Source organism: Octopus sinensis, linkage group LG10, assembly GCF_006345805.1.
Source record: "Octopus sinensis linkage group LG10, ASM634580v1, whole genome shotgun sequence".
Classification (NCBI taxonomy): Eukaryota; Metazoa; Mollusca; class Cephalopoda; order Octopoda; family Octopodidae; genus Octopus; species Octopus sinensis.
Genome location: NC_043006.1, coordinates 67688531 through 67707700, shown reverse-complemented (window position 1 = coordinate 67707700; position 19170 = coordinate 67688531). Strand labels below are relative to the sequence as shown.

Here is a 19170-nt window from a genome sequence, read left to right as displayed (position 1 = left end):
CAGAAGAGAGAAAATGTGGTCAAAGGAACATTAGATATACATATATATACATCCATATACATACATACATACATCCATCCACATACATTGGCACAAATACATATGCACACACAAATACATGCATGTATATATGTTGACACAGATATACTCATGCATAGACACATACATTGACACAAATACACATACATATGCATGCACACACAAATACACACATATGTATACATTGACTCAGAATTACATAAGCATAGACACACATACATAGACACTGACACAAATACACATATACATGCTCTCCGGCTATCTATTTGAGGCTTTATTTGGTTATGGTGCGGCCTCACCTGGAATTTGCATCACCGGTCTGGAACCCCTATCTTGCCCAGGATATTAATCATCTGGAAACCATTCAACGACATGCAACCAAGAGAATACCCTGCATCAGGCATTTTCCATATTCTGAACGCCTTACTTCCCTGGGCATGGATACATTGAAACTTCAACATCTGGCAGCTGACTTGGCAGACACCCATAAAATTATTAACCATCTTACTAACAATAACTCTTTTCAAACTCCACCTGTCTAACACCTGTGGATATGTTTACAAAGTCAGAAAACAGCACAGCTCCCATGACTTTTGGAAACATTTTTTCACGCCAAGAGTTGCTGAAGTATGGAACAAACTGCCGGCATCAGTTGTTAGTGGTCGGAGCACTGCATCTTTCCATACTTCCATGCTTCCTGATTCGCCAACACTACACCTGATTTTCTCCCCTCCATACACATGCAAGCATGTATCTGATTCATACACTGTTCACTTTCCAGACATTTGTACATTACTACATATGTTTTATATGCACTTTTGACAAGTTGTGGTGCACCTGAGCACTGTAAACAATAATTTCATTATTATTATACACACACATACACTGAAAGAAATACACATGCATATGCATACACATATACACACACCATACTTATACATACATTGACATACGGACACATATATGCATACACATATATAAACAGATACTTATACACACACAAACATAAATGAATGAATCCATGTGTGAATATGTTCGTTGTCATGATTGAGGGTTGGGGGTGCCTCAGACACAACTTCCATTCTTAGCCAAATACTGCAGTCTCATGCCACAGCCATGCACTGCTACCAGGATCCTCCCTGTCTCATCCTTGTCATCACTATCTGTGTGTGTCACTCACAATCTTGTTTTCTAACAATCCAAGAATGTCAGCAGAGAGGTTCTAGGTCTTGATAATGTGGCAAAAATACTGCAGATTTTTCTGTGGGAATATATGTGACAAGGCTGGACTTTAGAATTACAGGTACGATCTATTTGAATCTATTTGATGGGCCTCTACAATTAACCTTGTGATTGGCATTAAAAAGAGCATGAAGCTGTAGAAACCCAGCCAAAACAGACTATGGAACCTGGGTTGATTTCTAGCCTTGCCAGCTCCTGTTAAACTGTCCAGCCCATGTTAGCACAGAAAATGAACATTAATTGATGATGATGAATTTCACTGACAAGACTTGTGGGGCTGACACAAGGATTTTGTAAAAGACTTGTCCAAGATACCACACAATGGGAGTGAATCCAAGACATGATGACAGTAAAACAAATTTCTTAACCAGTGCATGCCTGTGTCCACACCAATGTGGAAGCTGTTTAAGAGAGAGAGAGAGGGAGATCCCATCTAGCAAGTGTGGGTTAAACCTGGGTTCTTGTCATACTGTGATGCACACACTGTTGTTGTTGTTGTTGTTTGTAGTGGTGGTGGTGGTTGTGTTATTTGCTTACCTTTATGTGTCCATTGAATGCTGCATGATGCAAACTTGTGCGCCCTGCACGATCAGACACATTTACATTGGTTAACATGGGAATCAAGTATTCTGCACATTTTACGGCATTGTTTGCAGCTGCAACGTGGAGAGGAGTCTGCCAATTTTTATCTCGGGCATTAACATCAGCCTGATGTCTAAGAAGACACTCAACGACGTCCTGTAAAACAAATTTGAACAATGAATAGATCTATAGAACATTAAAAGCAAGCCAAAGTTTTAAAAAAGTAGCAATTGTTATTATTCTGGGGGTCAATTAAATAAATACCAGTTAAGCACTGGGGTCAATGCCATCAACTAGCTCTCTCCTGCAAAATTTCAGGCAAGCTGGCAGAAACGTTAGAACGCTGGGTGAAATGCTTAGCAGTATTTCGTCTGTCGCTACGTTCTGAGTTCAAATTCCGAGGTCGACTTTGCCTTTCATCCTTTCGGGGTCAATTACATAAGTACCAGTTACGCACTGGGGTTGATATAATCAACTTAATCCGTTTGTCTGTCCTTGTTTGTTCTCTCTGTGTTTAGACCTTTGTGGGTAGTAAAGAAATAGGTATTTTGCCTGTCGCTGCATTTTGAGTTCAAATTCCATTGAAGTTGACTTTGCTTTTCATCCTTTCAGGGTTGATAAATAAAGTACCAGTAAAACACTGGGGTCAATGTAATTGACTGGTCTCTGCCCCACCCCCAATTTCAGGCCTTGTGCCTATAGTAGAAAGGATTATTATTATTATTATGATGGTGGCAAGCTGGTTGAATCATTAGCACATATGAGTAAGTGCTTAGCAGCATTTCTTCCAACCTTTTACATTGAGTTCAAAATTTGCTTTTCATACTTTCGAGATCAATAAAATAGGTATCAGTCAAGTAATGGAGGTTGATGGAATCAATTTGCTGGCTTTGTGCTAAAATCTGAAACTATTTTTATTATTAGTCTTTACATCTTAAGTTCAAATTCTGCCAGAGTCAGCTTTGCCTTTCATTTTTCCAAGGTTGATAAAATAAGTACAACTGGGGTTAATGCAATCAATGACACTCCTTTCTACAAAATTTCAGGCTTTGTGCTTATAGTAGAAAGAATAATTAGGGTACTGGTTGGTTTGGTAGGTGCTGCACAGTGGGATCCAACCTAAAACCACACGGCTGTGGACTAAACTTCTTAACCACAAGGCCATGCTCGTGTTGGTAGATGGAGCAATGAAAGTCAAAAATGCACCCAGCAGAGAAGACCCAACAATATGCAAGGTCTGTACCTTGGGTACTAAGATGTCACCATACCCAGGTGACAGCCAAGTGTGAGCAGGTGAGAAATCAGAGTATACTTACATCATTTTTCGAACAGCAAGCTCTGTGGAGAGGAGTTAGCCATCGATTGTCCTTTGTGTTGACACGTGCCCCATTCTGGAGCAATAGCTCGGTGATTTCTGGGTCACCGCAGAAAGCTGCAGCATGGAGCGGACTTCTTTTCTCGGCATCCTGTTAGAAATAAAAAAAGAAAACAGACACCAACTACAAAATGAGTTCATTTTTAAAACATAAAAAGTAAAAGATATATCTCTAAATAGAAAGAAATCGGAACAAAACAAAGACCAACACTTTAATAATAACAAGGGTTGATAATGGCCACAGGGTTTGGGGAATAATGACCCCGGGTTCATTGTGCTCTTAGGATACTGGGTGAGTAGACGAGAAGTCAGTGGATAGTAGAGGTGGCTGTTTAAGACAATAGAGTACTGAATGACCAGCTAGCAGGTCAATGACAGGAGGTTACAGTTAGCCAAAATGGCAGAGTACCAAATAGCTAGAGACGGTTGGTGATCAGAAGAGCATCAAGCTGCAGTAAAGCTGCATCAGTGATCCATGCAAGCTTGGAAATGTGGACATAAAAATGATAACACACTAATATGTGTGTGTGCTCACACACTAAATATCCCTATGCATTATCATCATCATCATTTATTGACCACTTTCCATGAGTGTAATGGGTGTACTATATATATATATATATATATATATATATATATATATATATATAGCATGTAAGAGAAGAGTGTGATTTGAGGGAGAGGTGGCTGCTGTTTATGTTATGCTGAAGGGAATATGAAGAGGGTCTGTTGATTAGTGATTTATAATTTATAAATGCAATTCAGTAATTAACAAAGAACAATTTGATAGCCAAAAGCATTCAAATTGGATTTCTGTGTCATATGCTGTTTATCTACATTGTTCTATCTCATTATCAATCAGACTATCAGATGTTATACACTGCTGGTCACAATGCACTTCCTCACATTGTAGCTTTTGAATGAATTAACACGCCAGCCAACTAGCAAGTCAGACAGTGGAATGCCAGTTCATTGCAGGCTTATCCATTTACAGATGAGTGGACTGGGGCAATGTGAAATGAAATGTTTGGCTCAAGAGCTCAATGCACTGTCAGTCTGAGAATTGAAACCACAACCTTGCAATCATGTGCCTGCACACATTTTATATATGATAGACAGATATACAAAAATTCTATAATTATTACAATAATTATAATTAGGTTTCAGCAAAATTGCTTCACCACCTACCGAAATTTAGAAATAGCAGTTAAATACTATTCCACTATCATAAGATATCTCCCTGACAGCAATACTCTCAACTCCTGCAGGTAAAGAGGGGAAAAATAACAAATCCACCTGGCTGCTATTTAACTGCTATTTCTAAATTTTGGTATGTGGTGAAGCAATTTTGCTGAACCCTAATTATAATTATGCTTATAATTATAGAATTTTTGTATAAGGTTACCGATAATGGTTCTTTTAACATACAGAACTACTTGGTAAAATTAATTAATTTTACCCTTTATTAGATAAACCATTAGGGACTGAGACAATGAGATATCCACAACAGTGAAAAGTGTTAGAAGAATGCATAGAAAAATAAAAAGTTTTGCGAGTTTAATTCCAGTTTGAGCTAATGTACAATATACAGGGTGGGTGGCCCAAAAGTAGGTTTACAGTTATCATGTAGGCACTTCAATTTTCTTTTAAAACATTTTATTACATTTAAATTTCTATCATACAACCTGAAAAGGGAGCTTGAAAAAATTAAAATTAGAATGATGGTTTCATATTTTTTTATGATTAAGATCTAAACTGTTAATATATAAATGCGAAAGAGATAGTTGAATAACTATAGACCTACTTTTGGGCCACCCCATTTATGTTAAAATTTTTTTTTGTAAAACTAAAAATGACTTCCAAAAAGATAAGAGACTGAAAATATGCCCCACCACCACAATCTCCCATAACTCATTAGTCCAGATTGACAAATTGTAAGCAACCAAGTGGATAGGGGATTATCAATTGAAAGGTCAGAAGTTTGTATCCTTTCCTTGGCACTGTGTTACGTCCATGGCTACTGCACCACCGAGCTGTAAACACAACAATGTTTTGTAAACTATAGAGATATAAAAGTAGGTTATGATAGTGTAGTCATGGTTAACACATCCAGGGGGAGGAGTGATTTATCTTACATCCATTGAAAGCCTGTACAGAAACTAGAGTTAAAATAATAGCTTAGATGATCATAAAAGTCCAAGGAGGGGACAGAGTTTTCTAGATACTCCATTCACATGGCGCATTTAGAGGTCTATGCACATGGTGCTGGTCAGAGTTGTAAGGTTTATCCTCCAAATTTTTCCACCAGGAGAGGGATAGCAGCTATGATCCTTTTCAGGGACTCCAAGACTGGTTAGAAGAAGGGATGTGTGAATATGTGGTCTAGTGGATAAGAGGGTTGCATTCACAATTGTAAGATCTTAGCTTTGATTCCTGGACAAGATGGTGTATTGTGTTCATGAGCAAAACACTTCATTGCATGTTGCTCCAGTTCATTCAGGTGTAAATAAGTTCCAGTGATGACTGGGAAGTTAACCCTGTGATGAACTGGCATCCCATCCAGTGGAGAAAGTCTTGTAATCTCAGTCACTTACACACCATGGAAACCAAGTCAAGCTCCAGTCTTAGGAATGCTAGGGGTCATAACAGATCTAAGAAGTGATGGAGTTATCCCCAGACTGGAGATCTGACTTCAAAGCCTGGGGTCAGCTAAATGTGGTCAAGTGGTGATGCTTAACCGGTTACCTAACAATGGATAACAACAATGACTCAACAGGAAGAAAGTATTTGCATCATTGGGTCTCAACCAAAGTCCATACGGCCCTTGCAGGTCCTTATAGAATTTTGTTGTTAAAATTTATGTGCAATAATTTGCTTATACTTCAAGGCACAAAATTTTTTAATACAATTCCTAATACCTAATTATAGATATAAAATAGGATTTTTTTAATGATTAAATGGCTATGGGGGTCCATCTGAGTGAAATCGGAATCAAAGAGGTCCATAGGCAAAAAAAGGTTCTGAGAACCACTGATCTGCATGGTTACTTGATGCATTAGAAGTAGCAGTTAAATCACCTTCAAATTGCACATTACCATTTTTTTTCTTTTTAAGGGAACATTGGATAAGGTAGTCCTGGACATGTTATGCCCGAAGAGATAAAAGTCGGCCAATGCTAGAACACCTTTGATCATAGGTCTGCTGGGTCAAGGCTCGCCTGGGGTTGAACAGCAGTTACATGAAACAGGTTCAGTTAATAAGAAAATCTCCATGTAAACACAGATGGTCTCTCCTGTCAAAGATGACATATGAGGGTTCAGCTTTTACCGAACGACCTGCACAAAATGATTTGTTTATAGTGATCAAATGTTTGGGCTGTGTTTTAGCTCACTCCCTCCATCAAATTGACATTGTCTAAACAGGTGCACTGTGTGCCACGCATCAGGTGTCAAAGTGATCGCAGAGCAATGCGAGATGAAGTGTTTTGCTCGAAGAACACAAAGCACCACCTGGTCTAGGAACTGAAACCACGATCCCACGATTGTGAGTGCAACACCCTAAACACTAGGCCATGTGCCCTCATGTGTAAACACAGAATCTGCAATAAATAGTAGCCAAATAACCCTCACATCATATCCTAATGTCTTTAAATAAGTGAGAACACAGACAGTGATGTCCCAGCTGAAAGTCCTAGGATTGTATTTCTGCTGAATCGGGGCTGATCAAAGAAGGACACACAGATTAATGTAGTCTTCTATATCTTAGGTTCCAAAAACAACAATGATAACAACAACAAGAAAACAAGAGGCAACTTACCTGAAAATTAACCTCAGTCTTTTGCTGCAAGAGAGTTCGGACTTCGTCGAGGTTCTTGTGAAAACAGGCTTGCACCAGGGGTGGCTGCAAAATATAGAGCATCAGTTGTTCAGGTGGTTTGTAGACGTAAATAACATCATCACAATCATCATCATCATCAACACAGTTACTGGTGCCAGAAGCGGTAGTTTTTTCCGATAGCTTCATTGTTTTGTTTGTTTTTTTGTTTTGGTTTTTGAGGGGTTTAGGGTCTATTTTTGTTTTTTTTTTTTGCTATCTAGTCACAAACCAGCATAACCCAGCATCCACTCTTAAGAAATATAAAGACGGATTGTATGTGGTGGTAGTGGTGGCTGAGTTAAGAAGACAGTGTGGTGAATGGAAACTACATGAATATGTACAGGTCAAGTATACAGGAATACATGGAAAGGATGCACTGTAAGATAGGTGAGGGTGGAGGTCTGGAGTAAGGAATCGGATGGGGGGCTGTGTCGATATGTGTGTGAGGGGGTGATTAAGGCATGCAGTGAAGGTGGGATGAAGAGCCAGTGGTGGTGGTGGTAGTAACGGAAGTGAAAGACAGTTTGCCAAGATACTTTACAAACACACACACACAAACTCCAACACCCTTTATACATGCACAGAAAGTCTAGATGGAATTAAAACATGAAAGGGAGGCAATGGGGTAGGAGGTTGGGGTGGAGGCTGTGCGGTCAGCAGAAGGTTAAATAGAACTTTGATGGTGGAAGATGTTTGGCTGTACAGAGGGAGCAAGTCCAAATCACTTTCCATCAACAAACTCATGCACACATGCAAGTGCACACACACAAAATTACACAAACTACATAAATATTTATATACGCACATTTACTTAAAATAACAATTACACACAAACATATGTATGTATATATATATATATATACACACACACACACACACATATATACATGCAAGATTACATTATTAGAACATACAAATTAATTACATACATACATGTATACAAACACATTAACAAGGTGTTACTGGGTGCAAGGACAAGCACTGAATGAGGTAGGGGTATATGTAAAGATCCTCTGGGCGAAAATCCCTATCTACATGGGAGGCCAGAATATGCTGCTCTGTGTAATGTACAATGTTCATGATGTCGGTATTGATGTCATGCTGATAGGGCGAGTATGAACAGGTAAGTAAGTGGGAGTATATAGCAGCAGCATGAATGGAGGTATGAGAGGAAGAATGAGTGTATGTGTGCACGCGTGTGTTTGTGTAAGTCTAACATTTATAGAAATCCAGCCATGCACTTAATGATTGTAGAATAGGTCCCCCATCACCACCACCACCACTACCAACAACAACAACACCTTCTCCCCAATCCTTACACCGACCCAGTCCGTCATCCTCATCAATAAGCCAAAGGTCATCAGTCGTCCGCAATAATGCTATTGGAAAAGATACACACTGCTGTGCTTTCTAATTGCACAATCATCACCAACATCATCATCAAAACAATCATTATCATTGACATCAACACCATCACTACGATCATCATCATCATCATCATGACCACCACAATTACCACCAACATCACTATCGACATGATTATTACCTGAAAGAAAAAAAAAAGATTATCTCTAAAATAATTCTTAAATAATACAGTATTTATTCTCGTTGTTGTTGGTCAACTCAAGGTTAAATGCAATCACACGATTATGAAATAGTTTAACTACCACTAACAGCAGCAGCAAAGAAGACTGTAAATGGCTGCCTGATCTACAAGAAATAGCAGCTGAATTTCCCTCAAACCACACGCTACTATCTTAAAAAGTGAAAAAGGTCATAGCTGGGATGCCTTTGGTCATAGATCTGCTCAGTCAGGCTAAATAACAACATCACATCCAAAATGACATGACATCATCATCTTTTAAGGTCCGCTTTCCATGCTGGCATGGGTTGGAGGTTTGATTGAGGACTGGCAAGTCAGGAGGCTGCATCAGGCTCCAATCTGATCTGGCAAGGTTTCTACAGCTGGATGTCCTTCCTAACGCCAACCACTCTTAGAGTGTAGTGGATGCTTTTTACATGCCACTAGCATGGGCCAGTCAAGTGGTACTGGCATCAACCATGCTTGAATGGTGCTTTTTATGTGGCACCAGCATAAGAGCCAGTCAGGTGGCTTTGGCATCAACCACGCTTGAATGGTGCTTTTTACATGCCACTGACATGAGAGCCAGTCAGGTGGCACTGGCATCAACCACGCTCGAATGGTGCATTTTTATGTGCCACCAGCACGGGGTCCAGTTAGGCGACACTGGCAATGAACACGCCACTGATCCCTCTCCACGCCACCAGTGTTATCCAAGGGAAAGGCAAAGGCCGATACATTGTAACACATTACTTCAGCTGAGTGAACTAGTTAGCAGTATAATAATCCATGTATTAAATGTTAACATTAAGTGGTAGTAGTTTAGCCCTAGGCTACTGCTGAGGAATAATATGTCTAGGACTGCATTATCTAATGCGTCATTTTTGAAAATTGTATGGTGTCATCTGAGGGAACTTTGACTATTATTTCCTGCAATCCGAGGGAGATTTAACTATTATTTACTGCAATTTGAGAGAGATTTGACTATTATTTCCTGCAATGTACGGGAGACTTGATTACTATTTCCTGCATTTTGAGCAATTATGTACAGTCTTCTTCAATAGCTCACCTAACTATTGTTTAGAATTGTTTAGAAACTAAATGATTCAAACATGCCACTTGCATTGCATTGTTCATCATACATGACGGGGTATGAATTACAAGAATCCTAAACAATTCTATTTTCTCCTTCACTAATAACTGTACAAGCTTGCAATGCTTTGTCAATGATTCATTCACCACTACTTCAACAACAACAAGAACACTTAAGTCATGCTACCTGGGCTGTGGAGTTGAGGAGTATCCGACGTTTTGGCACTACCCATTTGGCACTGCCCATTTGGCGTTACCAATTCAGCACTGACTCATTTCAAATCAGATGTATCAATGCTTCCCCTATTCTCTCTCTCTCTCCCTCTCTGTGTGAACATCTAGTATTTATATATGCAATACCTCTCTCTGTTTATGTTAAGTTAGCATATTGCTCTCTACGTGTACAAGGAGAGGGATGGTGTTTCCATCAATTAGGCTTGATTAATAAATTTTATTTAGAGATTGAATAACAATTTAATTACAAGGAAACAAAGAAAATGAAAAAAAAGGCGGGGGGTGGTTAGTAGTAACAAGTTGTACACCCTAGAACAATTGACATCTTCAGTCATGCCCTGCAGACATGATTGCAATGGCATTGCTACAGAATGGCCAGCGACACTTGTTGCAAGATTGTAATATCTCTTTCTCCATTTATCTGAATATATTTTGCATATATACAAGCTGGCTTCCGTGCCGATGGCACATTAAAAGTACCATTCAAGCGTGATTGTTACCTGCGTCGCCTTACTAGCACTTGTGCTGATGGCACGTGAAAAAATATTCGAGCGAGGTCGTTGACAGTGCTGCTGGACTAGCTCCTGTGCAGGTGGCACATAAATAGCACCATTTGAGCGTGACCATTGCCAGTACCGCCTGACTGGCCCTCGTACCAGTGGCACGTAAAAGCACCCACTACACTCTCGGAGTGTTTGGCATTAGGAAGGGCATCCAGCTGTAGAAACTCTGCCAGATCAGATTGGAGTCTGGTGCAGCCATCTGGTTCGCCAGTCCTCTGTCAAATCGTCCAACCCATGCTAGCATGGAAAGCGGACGTTAAACGATGATGATAATGATTTTTGCATATATGTGCCTCTAATGCCAAAACGTACTCTCCTCAAAACAGGTTGAATATCCAACCAGCCATGCCAAATCATTAGTATTCAAACACCTGTACATAGGTGTCCCATTCCATGGAATTACTATACAATCCGTTCAATACCACTTATTCCTCTATTAGCAATCACAATTTTATCTCTTCCCTGCAGTTGTTGACAAGGTTAAAGAGAGAACATCAATGACAATCTCACCAGTGTAGGAATACCTGCAAAGGCCATAAGCAGAGTACATTACTCTAGACCAGTGTTATGCTGTGGTACACTGGTATGCCACAAGACAATGCTAGGTGTGCCACAGTGTAACCTGAACATAATTTCTTTCCTTGTACTTTTATTTATATTTTTAGTTCAAGTGTGCTGCCGAATTTTGAAAACAAGTGTACAGCAAGTGAAAAAGGGTTGTGGAGCACTGCTCTAGATCCCAAGTAAAAGAAACCTGGCATTCCTGCTAGTCACTGCAGGGACATTTTCCATTTCCCTCCACTATACATTGTGGTTTTTTGAACATAGCACATGCATAAGAGATGTTATCTCCAAAAAGATATCACAGTAAATTTGCCTTTAAACAAGGTATTTACATTATGATATTTATCTTTTACTTGTTTTAATCATCAGTTTTGAGGCGCCACCTTGAAGAATTTTATTCAAATGAATCGACCCCAGTATTTTTTTCTTTTTTCTTATTCTATCGCTGATTTTGCTAAACTTTTAAGTTACAGGGATGTAAACACACCAACATCAAATGACTGTGGAGGAACAAACACGGAGACAAAGACACACACATACATATGATGGGCTTCTTTCAGTTTCCGTCTACCAAATCTACTCATAAGACTTTAGCCAGCCCTAAGGTTATAACAGGAGACACTTGCTCAAAGTGTCACGTAGTGGAATTGAACCCAGAACCATGTTATTGGAAAACAAACCTCTTACCACATAACCATGCCTGCACCTATAGATTGCTATTTTAATTCAACACTGCATCTACTGCACATAATGGATTTCAGCCAGGCAGCTACTCACAATACCAGGAATTTTTCTCACTGTTTTCTAATCTATCAGTGGCAACAAATCTTGTCTTAGCATGCTGTTGGCTGTGAGTAGATGCCATTGACAAGGCCCAATGAGGCTCAAATGCAACTGACATTCTCGCTAGCAGCCACTGGGGCGATTTTCCTCTTCTTCCAATACATTTTGTTTTTAAACACACCACATCTATAAGAATGAAGGCAGTGGCTTGGTGATTAGGGTATTTGGCTCACAATTTTAAGATTAGAAGTTCAGTTCCCAACAATGCATTGTGTCCTTGAGTAAGACACTTTATTTCACATTGCTCCAGTCCATTCAGCTGGCAAAAATGAATAGTAACTGTATTTCAAAGGGCCAGCTATGTCACACTCAGTGTCACGCTGGCTCTCCCAGAGAACTACAGTAAGGGTACATGTGTCTGTGGAGTGCTCAGCCACTTATGCATTAATTTCATGAGCAGGCTGTTCCATTGATCAGATCAACTGGAACCCTTGTTGTCGTAACCGAGTATCAGTTATCCATAAGAGATATTATCTCTGGATGAATACCACAGTAAATTTGCCTTTCAACAATGTATTTACGTTCTTTTATTGGTTTCAGTCATTTGACTGCAGCCATGCTGGAGCACTGCCTTTACTCAAACAAATTGACCCCAGGACTTATTCTTTCTAAGCCTAGTACTTATTCTATTGGTCTCTTTAGCTGAACTGCTAAGTTACAGGGATGTAAACACACCAAAATCGGTTGTCAAGCACTGTTGGAGGGACGAACACAGACACACAAATATATAGACATACGTACATATATATATATATATATATATATATATATATATATCAATACGACAGGCTTCTTTCAGTTTTCATCTACCAAATACACTGATAAGGCTTTGGTTGGCCCGGGGCTATAGTAGAAGACACTTGCCCAAGGTGCCACACAGTAGGACTGAACCCGGTACCATGTGGTTGGGAAGCAAGCTTCTTACCACACAGCCACGCCTACATTAAGTATGATACATAGATGGCTACCTTAATTTAATATTGATTCTATTGTATGTAACATATTTTTATTCAGCTGGGTGGTTATTTGTGACACCAGTGAATGTTTTACACTGTTTTCCTCTATATTTGTGGCAACAAATTTCATCTGAGTATGCTATTGATTGTGAATATACCACTGACAAGGGCCAACAAGGCCAAGATGCATCCGGTGTTCTCACTAGTCGCAGCTGCAACAATTTTCATCTCCATTGTATATATATATATATCATTTTTAAACACACCACGTCCATAAGTATTATATCTGGACAAATACTGCAGTAAATTTACTTTTCAGTGACATATTTACATTAAAATATGATACATAGATGGCTAAGAAAAAACATTTTCCATATTTTTACTAAATTTTAAACTTTGAAACATACTTTTTTACTATTTAAACTCTTACTGTGAGGTGTAATAGTGAACTACAAAATTAGAAAATCATTGATGTACAAGCTGTTTTGGGCTGTAGTGGAGGAAGTAGTCAATAATATTAGTAGAGTTGGTTGAGAGATGGTTGTGGTAGTAACAGCAGTTTAACAATAGCAAAAAGTACCACACCTTGTTTTTAGACAGGGAGGTAGGTTGACCTTTAAGTTGGACCACTATGAGCTGACCTTGTCTTTTAATCTCCTGATTAAGGCAATAGACTTTATACATACTGTATCTTTAAGTAGAACCATCATCATTATCATCGACATCATACACTTGACGATAATCACAGAGGGGGGACGGACACACAAACACACTTGCATTCACATGTACACATACAATACATTCATATGCAAACTATACACACACACACACACACACACACACACACACACATTAGCATGCAAAGTATAAACAGATACAAATACATACACATGTACACAAATTACATACAAAAACACACAGAAACTAAAGAAAGTATATGCAAACACACACATTATATAAACACAAACATACACTGGACACAGACATATACATACCCAGAAAATGAGAAACTATTGTATGTGCACACAGACACATACACACGAGAGAAAGACAGAGAAAACAAACTTAGATTCAACACGTTCTTACTTCATATTGTACGTTCATTATATTAATTTTCAAAAAATCACTTTGACAGTCAATATTTCTCTACTATACTCCAACATAATATAACCTTTAACATATACTCTCTTTTACTCTTTTACTTGTTTCAGTCATTTGACTGCGGCCATGCTGGAGCACCACCTTTTAGTACTTATTCTATCGGTCTCTTTTTGCCGAACCGCTAAGTGACGGGGACCTAAACACACCAGCATCGGTTGTCAAGCAATGCTAGAGGGACAAACACAGACACACAAACACATGCATACATATATATATACATATATACGACAGGCTTCTTTCAGTTTCCGTCTACCAAATCCACTCACAAGGCATTGGTCGGCCCGGGGCTATAGCAGAAGACACTTGCCCAAGATGCCACGCAGTGGGACTGAACCCGCAACCGTGTGGTTGGTTAGCAAGCTACTTACCACACAGCCACTCCTGCGCCTATATATAAATATATATATAAAATTTGATAAAATTTTTTTTCTCTAAAAAATTTTATCCTACATTAGTATATATATATATATATATATATAATATATATATATATTACTAATGTAGGATAAAATTTTTTCTAGAAAAAAAATTTTATCAATGGCCAGCATATCAAAAAATACCTTTAAAGGTTAAATTTATAAATAGTTTACAAAATAAGGGCAAAAGAAAAGATTCCAATGCCAAATATGCCGAAAAAAAGACAAAATTGTCAATAACCATATGCATATATGCAGAGGCATGGCTGTGTGGTAAGATGCTTGCTTCCTAACCACATGGTTCTGGGTTCTGTCCCACTGCATGGCACCTTGGCCAAGTATCTTCTACTATAGCCTCAGGCCAACCAAAGCCTTGTGAGTGAATTTGGTAGACGGAAACTAAAGAAGCCTGTCGTGTGTGCATGCACGTGTATGATCCACCACCACTGCTTGGCAACAGGTGTTGGTGTGTTTATGTTCCTATAACTTAGTGGTTCAGCAAAAGAGTCAACAGAACAAGTAAAAAAAGTACTGGGGTTCATTCATTTGATTAAGTATTTTTTATGGTGTTGCCCCAGCATGGTCATGGTCTAAGACTGAAACAAGTAGAAAGATATATATATATATATATATACATTATTATATAATTTATACATATTGGTTTACAAACCAGTATACACACGACCTTCCGATACAAGAGGAAACAGCACTAGGAAGAAACCTTGTTATATACAAAGTGTGACTTCCTTATGGATGTTGTCACACTGCTGTGAAGAGATATTGAACTTGGGATCTCTATGTTCAGAGACCTAACCAGTGCAGATGACCTTACATGCGTCACCTAGGCAACTGTAAAGGATGTCGTGAACCATTTCCGTCCATTAAGTGTCCACTCATCTCTCACTGAGTCATTGGTGCCATGTGTGCGTTTGTGTATGTGCATGAGTGTGCGGGTTGGTGAATACGCATGTGTGTATGTGTGTTCATGCCGATGTACCTGTGTATTTGTGTGTACATGTGCGTGTGTGTAGGTACACACTTGTGTACGTGTCTGTATTGAGGTGTTATATATGTACATACATGTGTACACATTAATTGGGCGTTTACATACATGTGTTTCTGTGTGTACATATCTGTATGTCTTACATTGATATGCGATACACACACACAACTAATATGTGTGCATGTGTAAATATTTGACTATTTACACATATGTATGTGAATGTGTGTGCATTGACATGTATGGTATATATGTTTATGTTGCTATCTGTGTTACTAGTGTATGGCTCAGTGATTCTGAACCCTTTTTACCTATGGTTCCTATTTTACTTGGGTGAACCCTCATAACCATTCAATGTTTAATCCTTTAGTGTTCAGATTATTCAATCAAACATAATGCCTATTGATTCACATTGACTTGAATTGATCATGCATTATCCCATATCTTCAAGATCTTGATGGTGTAACTACTTAATGTAGAATAACATTGTAGGGTAGGTGTGAGAGCCTGGATCTGGTCAGTTTGAACATAAAACAGATTAAATATTTTGGCCGGATATGGCCGGTTTAAATACTAAAGGGTTAAAAAAATCCTATTATACCTTCATCATCATCATCGTTTAACATCCGTTTTCCATGCTAGTTCGACCAGAGTCTGGGAAGCCAGGAGGCTGCTCCAGGCTCCAGTCTGATCTGGCAGTGTTTCTACAGCTGGATGCTCGTCCTAACGCCAACCACTCTGTGAGTGTAGTGGATGCTTTTTACATGCCACTGGCACAGGGGCCAGAGGAGGCTGGAAACAGCCACGATCGGTTGGTGCTTTTTATGTGCCACCAATTAAACATCATAGGGAATAATACAATTAACTAATGACCTATTTTGAGTATAGTAGAGGTATAACCAATCAATTGCACATAACTTGTAACAATAAAATCTTACATGGACCCTGTTGAGATCCAAAGGTGTATGTGATACATGTGGGTGAGTGTATGTTTTTAATGCATGTGTATATTTTCATGTGCATATATTTCCAAGTTTCGGAAATGTATATATATTTATAGATACTAAATTTACCTGAATTATACACACTACATACATGCATACACCACCGAGTGACTCATTAACCCTTTCTTCACTGTATTTATTTGGAGATGCTCTGTATTTCTTTCAATTACTTTAAATATAACAAAGAATTTAGTAAAATAACTTAGTTATCATTCAGCTAGTGTTAGGAACATAAATTGTGACTAAGGTTTGGTGGAAGATTTTAATTCAAAACTTATGAAAACAAGACATTTGTACTCAGAGCCAGAGCCGAGTTGGTAACGAAAGGGTTAATAGCTTGTGGAGGTCAAGGAAGTAGCTCATTAGACAAGACATTGGGCATTAAAGCTGTGTGGAAGTGGAGCACAATGCTGTATAATCTCTCCAAAGAGTGGTACCATAAACATTCAGTAAAATCTCTGTTAGAACGTCATGGTTGACAAAACTTTGGGCAATACGCCAGGTGGACTGGAGTTACTTATAGTAGGGGGTTACCAACCACAGGATCGCACAGAAAGAATACATTTTAGAATTATATTTCTATTCTTTTGACTATCACAGTTTGCAGGGTATTTTTGCATTACATGCGTGTGTGTATGTAATATGTATTATATAAGTAATAAATATATTATATAAGTAATAAATATATACTTTATTGTGCTTTATTATGCACATGATCGCCCACTCCATGGAAAAATAACCTTGCATGAAACTGGTTCATGGTGGTAAAGAAAAGAAAAGAAAAAAGGTTGGAGTGGTACAGACAAAGTATTAGCAGCCAGACTTGCAGGAATTGTTTGTTGGAAGTAGAAGATAAATTCTGTTACCTGGCTTGACACAGGTCATATTAAATAAGTCACTGACAGAGTTTTTATCTTCTAACAGCCATATCTCCCATTTAATTACATCCTATCAATGACGAAGCCACTGTAATGTAACAGGCAGATCTGCATTAACCACATCTTACTATCTTACAAAAACAAAAAAAAAATGATTTAATGTAGTCCCTGCACATGAGACAGGATAGACATAGCCGAGTTGTAGCAAAACAAAAAGGCAACAGACATTGGGTAAAAGAGTCCTAGATATACTGTGTCTAAATAAAAGACGGCAATATTAATGGTAAGGATGCACTTAATCACTAGTCTGAGCAGAGCTGGCCTGGGGCTAGACATAACAGCCTGGTTAGTGCGGATTGTGTGATTGGGTAGTAATGGGGATGGGAAAATGGTATACAAGGGGGTGCTGAAAGTTCCTGGCTTTGGGCAAAAGAAAATACAGGAAGATCAGTTAATTATGATTTTATTCAACATATTCTCCTCTAAGATTCACACATTTATAGCAGCAGTCCTTCAGTTTTTCTAAACCCAGTAAAAGCACTCAAAAGGTTCGACCTCCAACCAGGCCTTTTCCAATACTCTGAAAACTAGGAACTTTTCAGCATCCCCTTGTATCTCTTGATTACAGCTCATTTCTCAGTACATCAGGCAGACTATATGTGATGGTACTAAGGCGGCGAGCTGGCAGAAACGTTAGCATGTCGGACGAATTGCGTAGCCGTATTCCCTCTGCCGTTACGTTCTGAGTTCAAATTCCGCCGAGGTCGACTTTTCCTTTCATCCTTTCGGAGTCGATTAATTAAGTACCAGTTACGCACTGGGGTTGATGCAATCGACTTAATACCTATGTCTGTCCTTGTTTGTCCCCTCTGTGTTTAGCCCCTTGTGGGTAATAAAGAAATAGGTACTAATACAGAACTATACGCAGTGTGTGCGTAAGGCTATGATGCATGGCAATGAAACATGGACAGAGTATATAGAGGACTACATGTTGCATGTGCATCATTTGTGATGACGTATGGTAGAGACTGAAGGTGCAGTTTATATAAAAGTAGTGGAGGAGTGATGGAGGAACGCTGGCAAAGTAGCAGGCTCAAATCCTACTTGGAACTAACTTTGCAATATTAAGTAATAACACTTGATGAATCATAATACCAGTATTACACTGGGTCAGGTTCAACCATAATTCTCCTTAGTCAAAAGTGAAGAACAAGGACAAGACATATTTTATGCATTGTGTGAGACTGTGGGTAAGGCATTACTACCCAAGTAGCAGGATTTTAGGCAGAAGACAGCTACTACTATCACTACAACAAACAACACCATTACCACTGCTGTAACTACCACCAACACCATTGCTCTATTCTATTCCTAATTCTGTAATCACATCAGATTAAGAAGGATTAATCTTTTAATGTTGTCATTCTACTTCTAGTGTGTAGAGAGGGAGCAGTAGCGAGGGGATAAAGTGGTGCAGTGAGCGGTGAAGGGGAAGATAAAGTGGTGGTGGTGGTGTAGGGGGAGTCTTAAGTATTATCACTAACACAGCAGTAGGAGAACTACTGACTGATATAGGGTGGAGGTATGTATAGGAGAGAGAGAGAGAGAGAGAGAGTGTGTGTGTGTGTGTGCACACGCGCACGCACACACAGATGTGTGTCAAAGAATATTTGTTCATTCTTAATAAAGATCATATATGTGAATGGAGGAAGAGGAGGTGTATTTGAGTAAAAGGGAAGTGAAGAGGTGGTGTGTATATGCAT

General features: G+C 38.9%; 1 protein-coding gene across 4 annotated transcripts in view; it reads right to left on the bottom strand.

The window, feature by feature from the left end:
* LOC115216830 (serine/threonine-protein phosphatase 6 regulatory ankyrin repeat subunit A) overlaps window positions 1–19170 on the bottom strand; it is a 174016-nt gene that overhangs the window by 111157 nt on the left and 43689 nt on the right. For all 4 annotated transcript variants that reach the window (XM_036506750.1, XM_036506751.1, XM_029786418.2 and 1 more), the window contains exons 2-4: window positions 7055–7138; window positions 3180–3329; window positions 1819–2019 (exon numbers count right to left, since the gene is read on the bottom strand). In XM_036506750.1, coding sequence (XP_036362643.1) covers window positions 1819–2019; window positions 3180–3329; window positions 7055–7138 — 435 coding nt within the window. The remainder of the gene's footprint in view (window positions 1–1818; window positions 2020–3179; window positions 3330–7054; window positions 7139–19170) is intronic.